This window comes from Sabethes cyaneus, chromosome 3 (genome assembly GCF_943734655.1).
Source record: "Sabethes cyaneus chromosome 3, idSabCyanKW18_F2, whole genome shotgun sequence".
Lineage (NCBI taxonomy): Eukaryota > Metazoa > Arthropoda > Insecta > Diptera > Culicidae > Sabethes > Sabethes cyaneus.
Window position 1 is genome coordinate 224,516,146 of NC_071355.1, and position 20,080 is coordinate 224,536,225.

Sequence of the window (20,080 nt, forward strand, 5' to 3'; positions counted from 1 at the left end):
AATGTGGGGTCAGAATAAGTAATTATACCAAATTTGGTTGAAATCGGTGGTGGTCGATTACAACGAATATGATCACTTGAGAGGGAATGACTCTATATAACATTGAAAATTGAATTTTGTAAAAAACCCAAGATAGAATATTTTAAGACCTTTTCTAAATTAATTGTTTTGACCAATACTAACATCCTGTGAAGAAAAATCTGAGGTGCATGAAAATTAAATAATAATTTCCTTCGGACATAGCGTGCTCCAGGGTCTGGAATTGAAGCTGATAGGTTGGCGTACACTTCAGATTCAAGATATAAATAAACTATAGTAACAAAAAATAATCTAACGGTGTCAGATTGCACGATCTCGGTGACCAATTGAAACGTGCATTTCGAGAAATTATCGTTTCACAGAACTTGCAATACGTTCAACGTAATAGTCACAGTATTATTATGCATATTACTTACTTACTTATTTAGGTGGCTTGCCTTACAAAGCCTGTTGAACAAAGTTTCTCCGTGTAACTCGGTTGCGGGCTACCGCTCTCCAATTCCTCGGATACCAAGTACTCTCCGCCAGATCTCGCTCCACCTGGTCTAACCATCTTGCTCGCTGCGCTCCTGGTCGTCTTGTTCCTACCGGATTTGAGGCGAACACCATCTTTGCAGGGTAGTTGTCCGGCATTCTTGCAACATGCCCTGCCCATCGTATCCGTCCAGTTTTAGCTACCTTCTGGATACTGGGTTCGCCATAGAGCTGTGCGAGTTCATAGTTCATTCTCCGCCTCCATACTCCGTTCTCCTGTACGCCACCGAAGATCGTTCTTAGCACTCGTCGTTCGAAAACTCCGAGCACTCGCAGGTCCTCCTTGAGCATTGTCCATGTTTCATGCCCGTAGAAAACAACCGGTCTAATAAGCGTCTTGTGCAGGGTGCACTTTGTACGGGGACTTGATCTGCTCGACCGCAATTGCTTGTGGAGCCCATAGTAAGCATGACTTCCGCTGATAATACGCCTCCGAATCTCACGGCTGGTATCATTGTCCGCCGTTACCAGTGAGCCAAGGTAGACAAATTCATCGACTACCACAAACTCATCGCCGTCGATCAATATACTACTGCCCAAGCGGTTCGGCCTCGGTTCCGCTTGCCAGTATGTACTTTGTTTTAGACGTATTTACCTTTAACCCAATCTTTTCTGCTTCGCGCTTTAGTCTGGTGTACTGTTCAGCCACCGCCACAGATGTTCTGCCGATTTGTTGAATATCGTGCCACGCGTGTTGATATCCGCTCGGTTCATAACACATTGTAGTCAAAGATGCCACACATAATTCTGTGTTTTTTGTTGGAAAAATCTGACAATCTGTACGGTGAGGAAAAATATCTGTGCAAAAATCTGTACAATGCAATACAACGAGAGTGAAAGAGATAGAGAGTCATTTTACTGACTATTTTCGGCTCTTTCACTCTCATGTAAAAGCTCGAAAATCTGTATTCTATGCATACAGATTCTGTACAGGCGATTTCTTTCAAATATCTGTTAAACACAGAATAATCTGTGCATATGGCAACCCTGCTTGTAGCGCTATGTTGAACAGCAGGCATGAAAGACCATCACCTTGACGAAGCCCTCTGTGTGATTCGAATGAACTTGACAATCCACCCGAAATCCGAACACCGCACTGTGTACCATCCATCGTAGATTCAATCAGTTTGATAAGCTTCCTGGGGAAGCTGTTCTCGTCCATGATTTTCCACAGCTCTTTTCGGTCGATGGAATCATATGCGGTCTTACCGCGGCTGAACTCTTGTTTGTAAATCATTCTGGCAACCAATTACCGAAAGTGAAGTTTGTCGCAACATAGCTAGCATAAAAGTTTGTTTACGATCGGTATGTAAATACGGAAAGTGATTGTGCAATTTCATTCAGATCGTTGCTCAAACTGTAGAAAAATTAGAAATTATAGTCTGAAGTTTTTGGAGCGTCTTAGTAGAATACGAAACCTAAAAATAAAAAAAAATAAGAAAACTTATCCAATTTAATTCTACTATGTGTATTTTATTCAATGACAGATACGTATTACACTGAGGAAGCCTGCAAGTCGTAGGCGAAATACGTATCTGTCATTGAATAAAATACACATAGTAGAATTAAATTGGATAAGTTTTATTTTTTATTTTTAGGCTTTTTAAAAATTATAGTGTTTCTGTTGAGGTCAGTAGGTGATATATTAGATGAAAATATCATTCTAGACTTGGAATCTGTAAGTAAAAATAGAAAAGAAGGGGAGGATAATCTTACCTGTATAAATACTTACCTGTAGGAAATCTGAAAACAGACGGAAAATTGGATACTGATCGCAAAACAGCTGCTAACAAATCGTAGGAGATATCGTGAGTACAGTGAATTTAAAGCGAAGATCAGTAATAGAAAAAGTAATTTAACAGGGAAAACAGTGAAAAGTAGGAGAGTGGAGAAAATCTAGCTGATAGTGATTCGTAAGCGTGGGAGGAAATTGAAAAGTAAGAATGTAAAATGGTATTAAGCATCTATCCTAATTAATAAAATTAATTAGTTTTAGTTGTCACAAAAAGTGATGCTGAGAATTTATTTGCTCGTTTGGGCACCCGAACATGCGGCTTTGAAGTAAACGAACAAATGATGCATGGGAACTCTGTATTCACGGCCCTTTTGGAGGATCTGCCGCAGTGTAAATACTTGATTGGTTCTTAGGATTGGATAGGTTCCCTCAAATCAGTTCGCTATTGGTGATAGTCGGCGGAAAATGATTTGGTACAGCACTTTATAAGCGGCATTGAGAACGGTGATCGCTCGATAGTTCTCACAGTCCAACTTGTCGCCCTTTTTATAGATCGGGCAGATAACCCCATCTTTCCACTCCTCCGGTAGCTGTTCCGTATCCCAAATTCTAACAATTAGTCGGTGCAGACAAACTGCCAGCTTTTCTGGTCCCATTTTAATAAGCTCCGCTCCGATGCCATCTTTTCCAGCTGACTTGTTCTTTAGCTGCATGATGGCCTCCTTAACTTCGCCTATCGTTGGGGCTGTCACCTCTTCCCCGTTTGTTGCACCGTCGAAATCGCTTTCCCCGCCGCCAAGGTTCTCCGCCTGGGCGCCATTCAGGTGTTCGTCGAAGTGCTGCTTCCACCAATCGGTCACCTCACGATCGTCCGTCAGAATACTGCCAGTCTTATCCCTACACATTTCGGCTCGCGGCACAAAGCCTTTGCGGGATCCGTTCAGTTTCTGGTAGAACTTTCGCGTTTCCTGAGAACGATGCAGCTGCTCCAACTCTGCATATTCCTGCTCTTCAGGTAGCGCTTTTTCTCCCGAAAGATTTGGTTTCGCCGCATCTTCTTCTGTTTGTGTCTTTCCACGTTCTGACGTGTGGCACTGCGCATCTTGGCCGCCAGCGCAGCGTTCTCCTCATCCATCACCCTCCTACATTTATCGTCAAACCAATCTTTCCGCTGATTCCGTGCCACATGCCCGATGGAGCTCTCCGCTACACTGCTGATGGCTGTTTTGATAGTGTTCCAACAGTTCTCGAGAGGGGCTTCGTCCAGCTCGTCCTCTTCCGGCAGCGCAGCTTCGAGTGAATGCGCGTAATTTGCGGCGACGTCTGGCTGTTTCAGCCGCGCGAGATCTAACCGAGGCTGGCGTCGGTACCGAATGTTGTTCACAACGGAGAGTCTTGGGCGCATCTTAACCATCACTAGGTAGTGGCCCGAGTCAACGTTAGCGCTTCGATAGGATCTGACGTCGATAATGTTTAAGAAGTGCCGACTGTCGATCAAAACGTAGTCGATTTGTGATCCTGTCTGATTTGGTGACTTCCAGGTGTACTTATGATGGATTCTGTGCTGGAAAATGGTACTACGTACGGCCGTATTCTTGGAGACGGCAAAGTCGATAAGTCTTAGGCCCATTTCATTGGTCCGCTGGTGTGCACTGAACCTTCCAATCACCGGTTTGTATTCCTCCTCCTGGCCGACCTGAGCATTGAAATCCCCGATGACAATCTTGATATCATGTTTTGGGCAGCGGTCGTATTCACTCTCCAACTGCGCGTAGAATTCATCCTTGTCGTCATCGGTACTTCTGAGGTGAGGGCTGTGCACGTTGATGATGCTTATATTGAAAAATCGGCCCTTGATTCTCAACCTGCACATTCGAGGATTGATTGGCCACCATCCAATCACCCGTTTCCGCATCTCGCCCATCACTATGAAAGCTGTACCCAGCTCGTGTGTGTTGCCGCAGCTTTGGTAGATGGTATGTCCATCTCTGAACGTACGTATCGTTGAGCTCTTCCAGCACACCTCCTGCAGCGCTACGACGTCGAACTTGCGGCTCTTCAATACGTCGGAGAGCACTCGAGTGCTCCCTTGGAAGTTGAGAGATCGGCAGTTCCACGTCCCGGGTCTATTCCGATTGTTTCAGTAAGAATTTCCTTGTTCTTCGTTCCGTGCTTTAGTATTTTTCGGACTGACGGCTTGCAAAGCCTGCTACACCAACCCTCTGTTTCGCCGGAGGGCCAACCAAGCTCGAAAGAGCACTCCTTTCCTGTCAGCATTCGACCTTGGCTTCCACTGAGGTTGGTTACCCGATCTCCACCAAAGTTGCTCGTATCCCGGCTTGTACCACGAGGAGGTAGGAATAGGAGTTGCTGAATAAGAGCCTATGAACCACTGTAGGGTCTATATAATACCTACACGTGCACAAGGCACCGACGGTACGCATTATTCAGCCGTTTACCAGCCTTCGGGAACTGTGTTGCGCATTGTCCAGCTGTTCACGAAACCGATCATGTTTCAAATTAATCTGTAATAATGAAAGGTGTTCTTAACTATTTTCTAAGAAATTGAGGAATGCGAATCAGAGTTGTAAATGATAACCCAGATTAATTGATTATAATTATCTGTTTAGTTAAAAGTTGTGCGTTAATTGACAAATATTTTATGTTTAGAACATGTTCTTAAAGCCAATCAACGTATATCGTTTGTCAGTAGGTGTGTAGTTTCTTGCAGTGTTGTGAAGCCCACACTCTTCTTCTTCTTCTTCAGCAGCATACAGCTGGGGTGGCTCGTGCTGTTTCAAGCACTCGTCTCCATTCAACTCGGTCTTGGGCCACTCGTCGCCAATTTCCTAGTCGTCTCAGAAGTCGCAAATCGCTTTCGACGTGGTCGAGCCATCGTGCATGTTGGGCCCCCTTGTTCCTGGTGCCGGTGGGGTTGTTGAAGAGGACTATTTTCGTCGTACTGTCGTCCGGCATCCTTACGACGTGTCCGGCCCACCGTAGCCTGCTAACTTTCGCTAGATGTACGATGGGAGTCTCCCCAAGCAGTGCCTGTAGCTCGTGATTCATACGCCTCCGCCACTCTCCGCTTTCAGTTTGTACTCCGCCAAATATCGTCCGCAGCACTTTCCGCTCAAACATGGCAAGGGCGCGTATGTCCTCCGTAAGCAGCGTCACGGCTTCAAGTCCATAAAGAACTACCGGTCTAATAATGGTTTTGTACATTGTTAGCTTCGTGCGGCGGCGTATGCTTCCTGATCGTATGGTTTTACGAAGGGCAAAGTAGGCCCGATTTCCTGCTTGGATGCGCCGCTGGATCTCCTTACTAGTGTTGTTGTCCGCGGTCACCAGCGATCCCAAATACACGAACTCCTCTACCACTTCTAGTTCGTCGCCGTCAACGGTTACCGTCCGTGGGAGGCGCGCATTTGTTTCCTTTGAGCCTCTTCCTTTCATGTATTTGGTCTTCGACGCATTTATTTTTAGCCCAATTCTCCTAGACTCCGCTTTCAGTCTGGCGTAGATTGCCTCCGCCGTCGCAAAGTTCCTGGCAATGATATCGAAGTCATCTGCAAAGCCTAGAAGTTGGCTACTCTTGGTAAAAATCGTGCCTCTCGTTTCGATGCCCGCTCGTCGGATCACCCCCTCAAGAGCGATGTTGAACAGCATGCAGGATAGACCGTCACCTTGTCTCAACCCTCGTCGCGTCTCGAAGGGACTCGAGAGTGTGCCAGAGATGCGTACGAAACACATCACTCGATCCAATGTAGCTCTGATCAGTCGCGTCAGTTTGTCCGGAAAACCGTATTCGTGCATTATCTGCCATAGCTTGTCTCGATCGACTGTATCGTATGCTGCTTTGAAATCAATAAAGATGTGATGCGTGGGCACGTTGTACTCCCGACATTTCTGCAAGATCTGTCGGATAGTAAAAATTTGGTCCGCAGTTGCGCGAGCCCCCATGAAACCCGCCTGATAATTCCCTACGAAACCTTGCGCTATCGGTGACAGCCGGCGTAACAGGATCTGGGAGAGTACCTTGTAGGCGGCGTTTACCAGCGTAATACCACGATAGTTGCAGCAGTCTAGCCGATCACCCTTTTTGTAGATGGGACAAACCACTCCTTCCATCCATTCCTCCGGTAGCTTTTCCTCCTCCCAAATCCTCGAAAAAACCTAGTGTAGAGCCTTTGCTAGCGTTTCTCCGCCATGTTTATAAAGCTCTGCCGGTAGGCGGTCCTTCCCAGCGCCTTTATTGGTCTTCAGCAGCCTGATGTCTCGTTTGACTTCTTGGAGATCAGGTGCTATCTTCCACATCACTATCTTCCATGGACGCTCCTAGGTTAATTTCCGTTCCGCCTCCTTCTGCGACTTCGCCATTGAGGTGTTCATCGAAGAACTGCTTCCACCTGTCGACCACCTCGCGCTCGTTTGTAATTAGATTCTCTCCCTCGTCCCTACACATGTCAGGTTTCGGTGTGTAGCCCTTCCGAGTTTGGTTCAGCTTCTCATAAAACTTGCGCGTGTCATTAGCTCGGAATAGTTGCTCTAATTCTTCACGATCTCTGTCCTCCTTTTGGCGCTTTTTTATCCTCAGGATCGTGGTCAACTGGTTCCTAGCTCGTCGGTATTTGGCCGGGTTCTCTCTAGTGGCAATACTTAGATAATTTTTCCAAGCACTTTTTTTCTCCTCCACCGCTTGTTGGAATTTCCCATCAAACCAATCATTTTGTGTACTTAGAGGCTCAATACCTAGTGCCGCGGTAGCGGCCTCTCCGATGGCCGAGCGTATTCTGCCCCAACCGTCTTCGAGGTTTGAAGCACCTAACTCCTCGGAAGAAGGCAGTGCCTCATTCAGTACTCGCGCGTAGTTCTCGGCAGCTTGTGGGTTATCTAGCTGCCTGATGTTCAGCCGAGGAGGACGGCTTTGACGTGTCCGGTATACGGTGGAAAGCTTTGAGCGCACATGTACTGCTACTAGGTAATGGTCAGAATCAATATCCGCACCCCGACGGGAGCGTACGTTCGTGATGTTAGAGAAGAATCGGCCCTCTATGAGAACGTGGTCAATTTGGTTCATTGTACGTTGGTCAGGTGATCTCCAGGTGGCTTTGTGGATATCCTTGCGCGGGAAAAAGGTGGTACGGATCACCAGGCCTCGGGAAGCTGCGAAGTTTATACATCGTTGGCCGTTATCGTTTGTGTCGGTGTGCAGGCTATGGGGTCCTACCACCGGTCTATACATTTCTTCCCTACCGACCTGGGCGTTCATATCCCCGATGACGATCTTGATGTCCCGTGACGAGCAGCTGTCGTACGTTGCCTCCAGCCTCGCGTAGAACGCTTCTTTCTCATCGTCGGGTCTACCTTCGTGCGGGCAGTGCACGTTAATGATGCTATAATTGAAGAAACGGCCCTTTATTTTCAATACACACATTCTCTCGTTGATCGCCTTCCAATCAATCACGCGATCCTGCATTCCGCCCAGCACTACATAGCCCGTTCCCAGTTCGTTGGTAGCGCCACCGCTCTGGTAAAACTGGGCCTTTCCGCCACGGATCTTCCATACCTTCTCTCCTTTGCGACAGACTTCCTGCAGAGCTACGATGCCGAGTTTGCGGGGTTCCAGCTGTTCAATCAGCACCCGGTCGCAACCTGCGAAATTTAGCGATCTGCAGTTCCAAATCCCGAGTCTCCATTCGTCATCTTTATTCCGTCGCCTAGGTCGATGCCGAATATTCCGCTCTGTATATGCTTGAATGTTGTTAGTTTATGTTTATTTTAGGTGTGTAGCCGTACTGGGGCAACACTACCGAGTCTCGTGATGGGGCTGTCATCTTATAGTGCCGAGACTCACTATACCTCCTTCCCGGTTAGTATACGACCTTAGTTTCCACCGGACCCGAAGCCCACACTCGTGTGGTCTAATTTTGTCACACACGCGCACTCGTTCTAACGGACACGCCGGCATAAGCATTCCTTTTGGACTCTCGTTCTTATTTATTCGTGGACTGCGACAAGTTTTTGCTAGTGTGTATTTAGCTAACAGTCACGGCCGTTGCTTTCGTTCGTAATTGTAGCCCGAGCAGCTGATACCAATCACCCGCGGTGGCTCGCACTAGTTATTGCTCGTGAAGAAGAAAAGAAAAAATGATGCAAAATCTATATCCCAGTGCGCCACTAGCCCTCGCGGGCAGCTGGTTGCTCACGAATTGTTTGACTCACGAGTGGGCTATGCAGAAAGATGATGTTGAGGCTGAACGTTCGCGAGTGTGTAGGGAGCAAAATGCACACAGCAACTGTTTGTCTTACACTTGTGTGAGTAGCGTAAGCGTTGAATGCTATTCTTCCCATACTCGCTCCTGTGAGAGTAGCCATTGTTGGCTTCTCGGTCGATTTGCAACATTGGTTTTCAGCCAGTTATCTAAAGCTACCGACTGCTACAAGTCACGCAAAAATCTTCAAATGCGCCAATCACCAAAGGAATTGGGATTGTAACTTGGTGATTCAACTCGTTCGGGAACTACAAATTTTTAGAAACTTAGAAATATGATATGATATGATATGCAGGGCATTGGCATTTCGAAAATTTAATCTCGACCTCATCTAACAAACATTGCGAGTTGTCAGATTGTATCTACATTTTTAGTTCCACGTCAACCCAGCGTTTGTGTCATTAGGCAGCGACCTTCATACTTTTTAATTCACGGCTCACATCGTTGTCACATGTCACTATCATACCAAGATAAGCAAATTCATCGACCACTTCAAGTATCCCCAACTATCATCACCGCAGTTCCAACAGCTGAAGGGCTACCGCGCTCTTTACCAGCCACCATATACTTCATTTTGGCAAAGGTTATGATAAGCCTTATCCTCGCAGCTACCTTATTAAGATGCATGTACGCCTCTTCCACAGCTTTGCATACGGTTGACATCGATGGTATCGATGTCGGCCGTGAACCTTAGGAGCACGTGAGATTTTGTGAGGTTGACGTCACTTGTTAATAACTTTACGAAGCATGTTTACCTTTTGTATTCATGAAATGTAGGTGTCCATATTAGTTTACAAATACAGTTATACAGTAATGGGAAATAGTCGGAAGTTTGAACCTCGAATGTTCGAAGTTCGAAAAAACTAGAGAAATTTGTCGAAAATTACTCTAAATTGGAAACATCGTACCGCGTTACATTAAAAAAACGACGAGTTCGTGAGCTAAAAATAACAGGTAAAAACGTTTAAAAATTTCTCGTTCTAAATTGGGGTCTTCGGACAATAGCCTTATTGATGTGTATTACATCCAGCTATTGTATAATAGGTTCCAAGGTCTAGCTGATGTGCTCGAGCTTTGAAAAATTTTCTTTACTCAAATCCTCTTGTTTTCTTTCACCAGATTGCATTGCAGTGACCTACTTTGTACTCCGATCAAAACTTCGCCGACTTTTGTCCAAATTATTTTTTGGCAATAGCACAGTCACATTTCAATCATTCCGAGATTAAACACACATCCCATGATTCAATGTTCCAACAGATTCCCTTTCAAATTAACCCATTTGTCGTTCACACGTAGCGATTAAAAATTCAGCGAATGCGCTCATTCTTCAATTTTCGCATATCGAACCGTGGCCTGGCCGTCTGTGTTGCGGTGTAGTCTGCCTGGCACGGCTCCAGCTGTTTGCTATATACCTATATACCTACGAATACTGCACTGCTGCTGACGATGCTGGTGCTGATGATGATGCTGGTCTATTCGACAATAATAATTGAGACACCCGTTTGGGCTAATTTTACCGTGCCGAGCCGGTTTTTCGAAGTGGAGCAGCGGCAGCAGCAGCTAAATTTTGCACCAAACGACAGCTTGCGTCTAGTGAGCGGGGTCCGGACGACCAACCGTAACCGTAGCCTTCAGATTGAGCGCATAAAAGCTGAAAATCTGAGCTAATCCAATTGATTTGAATTCGGGGAGAATGTCATGCCGGTTTCTATGTCTTTGTTTTCTTTTTTAATAATTTCGTTGGAGCTACGCTAGGGCAATGATTAATGAGCTGCTATACAGTAAATGGATTTTATGAGTCATACAGTAACGAGCAAAACGTAATTTTCATAGATTTTGGTTTGCTGATATGTTTGAGCAACTTAATCTAAAATATTCTGCTGCTTCCATGATTATTACGCAAATGCGTTGATTATAGTAGCCAGTACAACTGCAGAGTTGGTTACTTCAATTATATGTAAAACTATGACTGAACTATCGCCAACATCTGTTGTACTTCGTAGCGAAATTGTGTTAACCTGAATGCAATTAACATGTTGACCGATCCCAGTGCCCGAATGCCATTGCTTTTACAAACCATGGTTACAAATTGGTACCACTCAACACACTTCTTTGGTCGGTGCAATTAAAAATTGATAATGGAAGTGCTTGAATAACGCTTTTCAAGCAGCAGCCGCTCAGGAAAAATTCGTACCGCTCGAGCTCCGCACGTTCATCTGATTATGATGCGGTAATCGAATTATGCCCATGTTTTTGTATTTGAACCTATCTTTCATGTATTCACCGGACAGCAGCAGAAGGTGATTTATTTTTTGGCACAATTCATCATCGGTGGCGGCGTATCTGCATAAACCGAATGCATGTTTGCGTTGCGTTGTGGTCGGATCCCTTACAGCTGGGTGGCTAGCGGTGATCTACCAGAAACCAACCAGGGCTGTGTAATTATGTATAATTATGTAACGGAAACCTACCGAATTTTGGATAGAAATTAGCCAAAGCATGTAAAGTTTTTATGCAACCCCCCTTTGCCCCCGAATGAGACGGTGGATGGTGTGGTACACCCACCGCAATTTCTTAGCTGAATTTTGGCGTATCATAAGCTTCAAATCTGCCAAAAATCTACTACCTAAATTGATTGAAGAAAACCTGAGCAATTGCGGTGGGAGTGCAGTACTATTTATCGCTTTATTCGGAGGATTGTTGTAATGTTGTTGTAATGTTGTGAAACAAATATATTTTCGCACGTCCTATAGATTTCCGAAGTTAAATTTTACACTGAAATCAATGCATCATTTACGTGATTTGACCTTCTACTTGAGCAATTTACCTCTGCATGACTCAAACATTCAAACTACGGTTCAACTCGAATCTTTCATTAATCTGATGAATCCAATTTGTCAACCGAGTAACAAATTCATCATGCATTCGCAGCTGACGTTTGCAACTCTGAAGCACTGAAGATGAAAATCGCTTCCTCTATCGTTCGGTTGGCTTTGATGACCTCACCAGCAGCAGGTCAAGTTGCCTGCACCGAGCGATAGCTTTTGATCATGTTGAGCCTTTTATTTACATACCACTTTAAAAAAAATCATCACTTTTCCTGTTATCTCTCCATCTTGTGCTTCACAGATCTAGCAAAGCGGAGAAAAATGCCGACGGCTTACAGGAAGTGGAACGAGAGGTCGATCGATACAAGGACATTCTGCAGAATTTAAATAAGCGGATAGCGAGCACGGTGTCGGCTGGCCAGCCGCAGGATGTCGCGACCAAGGAGAAACGGGTACGCAAGGTGGCTGAATTTCAGCTCGGTCAGCTGATGGAGGAATCAGCCAAAGATTTACCTCTAGGATTGCTGCGGGATGTGTTGGACAAATGCGGTAATTAATAGACACGTAGTGGGTGACTAGTAAACCCAACTAATCTGTCTGTTATTCTGTCTGTTTGTAGCCCGACTGGAAAAGACAGTCGCTTCTGAGATCATTAACAACGAGATGAACGTGGAGAATTCGGTTAGTAAAAATCTCAACGACATCATCGAGCGGCACCTAGCCACCATCCAGAAGCAGAAGCGGATCGTTGGAAAGTGTCATCAGGAGTACGAGGCGACCAGGCAAAAGTATGATGTAAGTCGCTGATTTCATGCTTGCGGTGCCGCAACTCTGGTATAATTATACACACATTTAATGAAACGATGGTGGGTTTGGGATGTGTCATTGTTTATTAATATTGAACCTGCTGATAGCGATTCATTTCTTGCTTTGCTGTCGGCTGTCTTTTTGCATTCGATGTGCTTTTCTATTATCATGACTGAGTGATAAGGTTGATTCGGTTGTTCAAAGCAAATTTTCTGGTTTGTTTACACACAAATTCGAAAACTGTTTTTTATTATGTTGACAAGAAAATTAGTTATTAAATATTTTCATCATAAACTTATTTTTTTCTTGTAGTCTGCTCAGCGGAATAGTGATCAGTTCGGTAATCAAACCAAGCTAACCCAGCTGAAAGATGACCTGGAGGAATTGCACAACAAGCTCGAGAAGGAGCGGGATCTGTACGAGTCGTACATGTACGAACTACTGGCAGAGGAGGAGAATATCGCAAACTACGTCAAGGAATACGTGAAACACCAGGAATTGTACTATACTTCGGCTCTGCGGGAGATCCAAAGTACCATCAACAGTATGGATGGATTATTTCGTAATAGCTTTATTTTTTAAAGTAGTTATCCTTCAACTAACCACAGTTGTATTTTAGGGCGGAACAATAAACAAATCTTTCACACACCCCTGCGAGAGCATTTAAAAGCGACAGATCGCAAAATTGCCTACGTCATCGAGCTGTGTGTATGTTGTCTGCTAGAGAAAGGCCTCTACGAAGAAGGTCTGCTGAGGGTCGGCTGTGGTGAGTGTTCTATGTTACCTCTATAGACATAAAGTAACTATATAAGTATGTACTGCGAAAAGTGTCATGACCGTAAAGTTTTGACTGAAATTGATATATAACTTCTCTAGCTGCCAGTGCCAGTGCCAGGCTGGGTGATGCGAAAAGTATTTATAGACGATGGTGATCGATGTTCCCGGCTGGTGTACAATCGCATAGCCTATGGCTATCGGTATTATAAGCAATAAATGTTTATCTCTTTGCTAGCTGGCAACATGAGCTTTGAAGAACTAGATTTGAGCGTATATTGCTGTGAAAGCAGTGGGATGTTTATGACGAACCACTGATACGATTCAGCAAAATTAACTTGATTTACTTGCTGGATAGACACAATCGAAAACAAACTTCTCAGTAGCAGTAACATTTATAAAAGATCGTTTCCACCTGAAAACGTTTTGAAAACGACTTCTTCAAATATCATTTAAATTGGAAATCGGAATGTTTATATAACTGAAATGTTGTGAAAAAGATTACAGCTCCTTAAAACACCTAAAAAAGAGGGTCTTTGGTATGCACACCATGAAAACAATTTTTGGGTCGAAATCTTGAAAAAGGCAGGCTGAGCCCCAACCAAAAACATGGATCTAAAATTTTGAATGAAATCCGAGTATTTTTAAATTTCGTTACTACTTTTATGCATGAAACTATGTCTTACGGCAGTGTGTCATTCCATTATTCAGATTTAGGTGTGCATCATGAAATGAAGAAAGATTTTGACCGGTAATAACCAGTTCTAAACGGTTAAACAGTAAAAACCAGCGAAAAATTTCTTGGCCGAATTTCCCTACACATTTACAGTATGATCGTCTTATTTCCCAGCTTAAGACGACATTAAGACACACAAGCAGCTGGAATTTCGATTATTTCCATTTTCGAATAAAATGACAGAGTTTCCCCGTTCCAGCGGGATGGTGGTTATTATTAAGATGGGTCAGCTTTGAGCGTTTCGGCTGGAATACAGTCTATCCCAGGCGCTTTATTGGATTTCATACTTTTGATCGCTGCTACAATTTCATCCAGCGATGGCACCTCCGAGTTGACGCGATTATTTCGACGGACTGTAGACGTCTTACGCTACTGCTCTCCGCTCGTCGATCTCCCTCCAAGTGTCATCCGAGATCCACTCCCTCCGCCCGCTGCGCGCAACCGCTCTCGAATTCCTCGGACAGCGCGTACTCTCCGCCAGATTTCGCTCCACCTAGCCTAACTATCTTGATCGCTGCGCTCCTGGCCGTCTTCTTCGTACCGGATTTAAGGTAAATCCTTGGAAGTAGTCCGGCTTCTTGCAACATGCCCTGCCCATCGTACCCGTCCAGCTTTAGGCATTTTTTGGACACTAGGTTCGCTATAGAGCTGTGCGAATTGATGGTTCACCCTCCGCTTCCATATTCCGTTTTCCTGTACACCACCGAAGATCGTTCTTAGCATTCGTCTGTCGAAATTCCGAGCACTCGCAGGTCCTCCTCGAGCATTGTCTATGTTTCATGCCCGTAAAGAACAACTGGTCTAGTAAGCGTCTTGTACAGGGTACACTTTGTAGGGTGGCTTAGTCTGCTCGACCGCAATTGCTTGTGAAGTCCATAGTAAGCACGACTTCCGCTAATAATACGCCTCAGAATCTCACGGCTGGTATCATTGTCCATCGTTACCAGTGAGCCAAGGTTGACAAATCCGTCGACTACCTGATACTCATCGCTGTCGATCATTATACTACTGCACAAGCGGCGTCGGTCGACCTCGGTTCCGCTGACCAGCATGTTCTTTGTTTTTGACGTATTTACCTTTAACCCAATCTTTTCTGCTTCGCGCTTTAGTCTGGTCTAATGTTCAGCCACCACTGCAGATGTACTGCTGCACGATAATACCTTGTAGCGCTATGTTGAACTGCAGGCCTGACCTGCAGACCCTCTGTGTGATACGAATTAATTTGACAATCCACCCGAAATCCGAACACAGAACTGTGTACCATTCATCGTAGATTAAATCAGTTGGATGAGCTTTTTGGGGAAGCTGTTCTCCTGTGTGATTTTCCATAGCTCTTTCCGATCGATGGTATCATATGCGGCTTTGAGGTCAACAAACAAATAGTGCGTGTGAACTCTTTATTAACGGCCGTTCTAGAGGATCTGCCGCAGTGTAAATATTTGTTTCATTGTAGACTGACCTTCGACGAAGTCGGCTTGATAGGTTCCCACAACTCTGTTCGCAGTGATAGTCGGCGGAAAATAATTTGGGCCAGCACTTTATTGCCGACTTGAGATCGGTACTTACTTACTTAGTTGGCCTAACGTCTTACGACAAGTCATGCGCAGTATATTTTCTTCATCTGTTTCGGTCCATGGCAACTGGTTTCCAGTTCCGTGGGCACCCAGTGCTCGCCAGATCTCGCTCCACCTTGTCTTGCCACCTCGCTCGCTATGCCCCTCTTCGTCTTGTTCCCACCGGATTCGATGCGAAAACCATGCCGATAGCATCCACGTCGTCAGCAAAGCAGATAAATTGACGGGATTTATTGAAAATCGTGCCCCGCATTTCGATCGCCGCTCATCTTATCACATCTTCAAGCGCAATGTTGAATAGCAGGAAGGAAAGGCCATCTCCTTGTCGAAGTCCCCTACGAGATTCGAATGGGTCCGACAATCCACCCGAGATTCTCACACAGCACTGGATTTCATCCTTCCATCGTAGCCATGATAAGTCTAGTAAGCTTACCCGGAAAGCCGTTTTCGTCCAAAATTTTCCATAGCACTTGTCGGTTTACGCTATCGTGTGCGGCTTTGAAATCGAGAAACAGGTGGTGCGTGGGGACTCGGAATTCGCGGCACTTCTGAAGGATCTGCCGCAGGGTGAAGATTTGGTCCGTTGTAGACCGACCCTCGATTAAGCCGGCCTGGTAAATTCCCACAAATCTATTGGCTATTGGCGATAGTCGATGGAATATGACTTGGGACAGCACTTTGTAGGCGGCATTCAGAATAACAATCGCTCGGTAGTTCTCACAATCCAGCTTATCGCCTTTCTTGTAGATAGGGCAGATAGCCCCGTCTTTCCACTCTTCCGGTAATCGTTCCATATCCCAAATCTTGACAATCAGTTGATGCAAACAGCCGGCCAACCTGTCCGGGCCCATTTTAATAACTTCCGCTCCAATGCCATCCTTTCCCGCTGCTTTGTTGTTCTTCAGCCGCTGGATAGCCTCTTTCACTTCCCTTATCGATGGGGGTGGCACATCTTCGTTGCTTGCTACACCAATGTGGTCACTTCCTCCGCTTTCACGGTCTGCCGCCTGCACGTCATTCAGGTGTTCATCGTAGTGCTGCTTCCACCTTTCTATCACCGCACGGCCGTCAGTCAAGGTACCTTGAGAACGGTGGTCGCTTTATAGTTCTCGCAGTCCAACTTGTAGCAATTAACCGGTGCATATAAACGGGCAGCTTTTCCGGTCACATTTTAATACTATAATAGGGCAGGGCGAAAACTATTGGTGATTTGATTCGGTTGAATGCTATAACCTCGCATTTTCCAATTTATAAACGTATCCAAGAGAAGTTGGAGGCGATGACAATCCTCGATGCAACGAATCGTCAAGTAGATTTACAAATCGTCTGCATAAAGCAGTATGCAACCTTTTCAAGTGCTGAGGTAGCGTCGTTAACCTCCCAGTTGGCCTCGAGGTAAGACGCTGGTCTAATAAGCCAGTCGTATGTTCGAATCTCGGCTGGGAGAGGCTGTTAGAGTCAATAGGATCGTTGCACTGACCCCGCGCTGTCCTGTATCCTAACAGCTGTTTGCGAAGTCTGTCGTGTAAAAACAGAAGGCCAAATTTCGATAATGGAACTAGCACCTAGACTTTGCTTTGTAGCGTCATTAAAGAATAAAATTGACAAAATTGATCCGAAGTTACTGCCTTGCGGCACACCAGATTGATAAGGATGATACTTTCAAACCAAGTTTCACTTGTAAGTTCGTGTCGTACAAATACGAGTGTAACAATGTGACGCACTGTTGCGAAATACTCAGTCAGGATTGTTTATCGACAAACTTCGCAGCCGTCGGCAGACTTTGTGACACGGCCGGCTTCAAATGGCGCTTCCGCATAAAAATGTCCATGTTGGCCCGATTCCTTTTCACCGTTTGGTTGATGGCTCTGATTTCCCAGTGAGAAATAGTGAAGCCCTTTGCTCTTCCTCTTAAACTTCTGCTGCACTTTACGGTCGCGCAGCAACGATGCTCTCGCCTTTTCCAAAAAGGGAGAGTATGTTGCAAATGCCGGTTCGATTGTATCCGACGGATACGAAGTGCCTTACGATGTTGCACTTCTTCACTCCGCGATGGAGCTGTCAGTACGAACATTGCTTCGAGCGTAGTTGCTTGATCGTTATCGCTATTGTCGCTGCAAATCAACTGAAAACGCTGTTATTTTCTTCTGTACATACAGGGTTGTTACGTTTTGCGATGCATACTTGGATTCGCCATTCGCCATCGCATCAAATATCGTTAAAATAAGTACATTTTCAAATGCATGCGCTATCTGGGAGCATACACCACAAGCAGCTCGTAAGCGCAGAGCGAATAAGGAATTAAAAAAATCCTTCCATGCAAAGTGCTGTTTTCTGCGGTATAATGTACTCTAAAATGGGTGGTAGTTAAATACGCTCTGCTCGCTTATATCATACAATAATTACACCATTAGTTACTTAACCAACGGCCTGCTGTTGGTGCGATCAACCAGGACTTGCCGGATAATGAGCCTTTTGTTGACTTGATTTCTGAAATGAAAAACTACCAACAAGAAACAGGCTAGACTGAGTCAATATTGGTACAGTTCAAGCAGGGGAAACTAACGTATACTGAGAATAGCTCTTCGATTTAGTAGATGAATATAGCAGAATTCCGGTAGGACAATTATAGGAAATGAATAAAAGCAAGATGCGTACAAAGATCAAAAAGCTGTTCGAGACTTTCGTTTAGTCAGACTGTAATGACAGCAGTATGGATGTGAAGGAACGATTCGTGTACTCGTCACCAGATCTCACTCTTTCTGGTCTAACCATCTTGCTCACTGCGCTCTTGGTTATTTGTTCTTACCGCCCGGACAAACAAAAAAGATTCGTACACAGAGCCTCTGGGGATCCTCGCATAGGAATCGTGTGGAAGAGTTTTTTTAGAGATCCTTACGCTCATAAAAAATTTTCGAGAGTAGATCTTTTTCTATGATCTATGATTTCTATGATTCTATGATGAAAGTTGGACTTTCGAGCTCTTCTACTTCCTTCAGCGACCATGGAGTATGAGAGCAGTTTTCTTTCTCGTTCACACCTTATCCCGCTCTAAGGATACTACTCATAGCTATTCCCTTTGACTATTGTGAAAAGGCTATATATAAAATATTCAGATAATGACTTCATTGATAACTAAAGATAAAACGAAATCTTTTTTTCTTGTGGCATTTTATTGCTCAGCGACGGGTGTCTTGCTAATTTCTTTCATCATCACTTCACCTGCAAGTTCGATCCCTTGTAAATCAGATCCAGAATCTCAGAAACCTTGAACCGTTCTAATCCTTAAAACTAGCAATCTACTAGTGTTATGAGTAGTCATCATTGGACATTTTAACTAAGAAAATCCGAACAACTAAATATTAACAATCGTCCGTTTGCTTCCAGCATCTTCCAAACTGCGACGGATGATTTCCGCCATCAACGCGAACTACGTAACACCTCCGCTAGCGGATAAGTACGCCGATCCGCACGTGACGGCCGGTGTGCTCAAAAAATACCTCCGCAGCCTGCCGGATCCGCTGCTGACGTTCGAGTTCTATCAGGATTTTGTGATAGCCGCTCAGAAGCCGAGCGAAACACAGCGAAAAGCTGCAATTCTAAATATCATAAACCAGCTTCCGAAGGAGAATTATGACAACCTGCGATATCTCACCAAGTTCCTGTCGTATCTATCGGAGAAAAACCAGGAGAACAAAATGTCGCCACAGAATATTGCAATTGTGATGTCACCAAACTTGCTGTGGTCGCCCAACGAGAACGAAAACTATATCGATCAGGTTAATAGTACGGCAACTGTAAACACAATCGTTGAGGCATTGATCACTGACTGGGGCTTCTTCTTTGATGGCGATGTGAATTTCTATGTTAGTATGAGTAGAGATACCTTGTTTCCCGACAATGGTGGTTTCCCGGTTGACAAAGATCACCCGGTAAGGGCACCTGCCAATGATTATATGTCTAAATCAATGATCGCCACCATGGGCAGTCAAGATGAGATACGGTATTACAACAGTGGCGGAGGAGGAGGAGGAAACAGTGGGGGTGGAGGATCGAGTTCAAGCAATTCGCAGAAACCTTCGACGTCACATTCCCGCAGCAGCAGTCATGATACTAGTCTAATTCTAATCAACAGCAATGATCAACTCAGCAAGCACCGGAGTCAGTCGAACAGTTCCCTCTCGGATCATTCCAGTCCGCCCCACGAGAACAGTCCGAAACCTACGGTCCGACGAAAGCACAATAAGCAAGCGGCACCTACCCCACCTGATAATCATCACAAGGGTACGACCACCGCGAGCAGTAATCACAACACACGAGAGCACAATACAGCCAAGGTACCATCCAGCGCGGCTACTTATTTCAAGCAATTGAACAACAGCAGCAATAACAAAAACAATGGAATGGGCCGCGCTCGCAATGACGAGGGTTTTCAATCGTTACAGCATCACGCATACAAACAAGCCCAACAGGACTACGTCAGCGAACGACAACCGATAATGACGCGGGCCGAAAGTCACGACGATCTGCTGAAGCTCAAGTCACCCGCTGCTAGTGGCGTCCCCGGGGCGGAGAAAATTCCTCCTCCCCGGCCGGCTGCAGTCAGTATCGGTGAAACCCAAACGCTGAACCGCGCCAAAGGAATGCACGACCTGCACCACCAAAACAGCAAATTACCAAATGCTCCCAATTGTGATAGTACTAGCAGTATAGGGTATGTTGATGGTTATGATGTTTAGGAAGTTAGCAATGCTTTTTAAAATTGGTATTTTGTTTCG

The 20,080-nt window shown here is 45.1% G+C and overlaps 1 protein-coding gene across 6 annotated transcripts in view; it reads left to right on the forward strand.

The window, feature by feature from the left end:
• Positions 1 to 20,080, forward strand: part of LOC128741137 (rho GTPase-activating protein 92B-like) — a 41,916-nt gene that overhangs the window by 16,450 nt on the left and 5,386 nt on the right. For all 6 annotated transcript variants that reach the window (XR_008412197.1, XM_053836734.1, XM_053836733.1 and 3 more), the window contains exons 3-7: positions 11,713 to 11,960; positions 12,031 to 12,206; positions 12,531 to 12,780; positions 12,838 to 12,984; positions 18,690 to 20,016. Coding sequence is in view for 5 of the 6 variants with exons in the window: in XM_053836734.1 (XP_053692709.1) it covers positions 11,713 to 11,960; positions 12,031 to 12,206; positions 12,531 to 12,780; positions 12,838 to 12,984; positions 18,690 to 20,016 (2,148 nt within the window). In the remaining variant the exon portion in view is untranslated. The remainder of the gene's footprint in view (positions 1 to 11,712; positions 11,961 to 12,030; positions 12,207 to 12,530; positions 12,781 to 12,837; positions 12,985 to 18,689; positions 20,017 to 20,080) is intronic.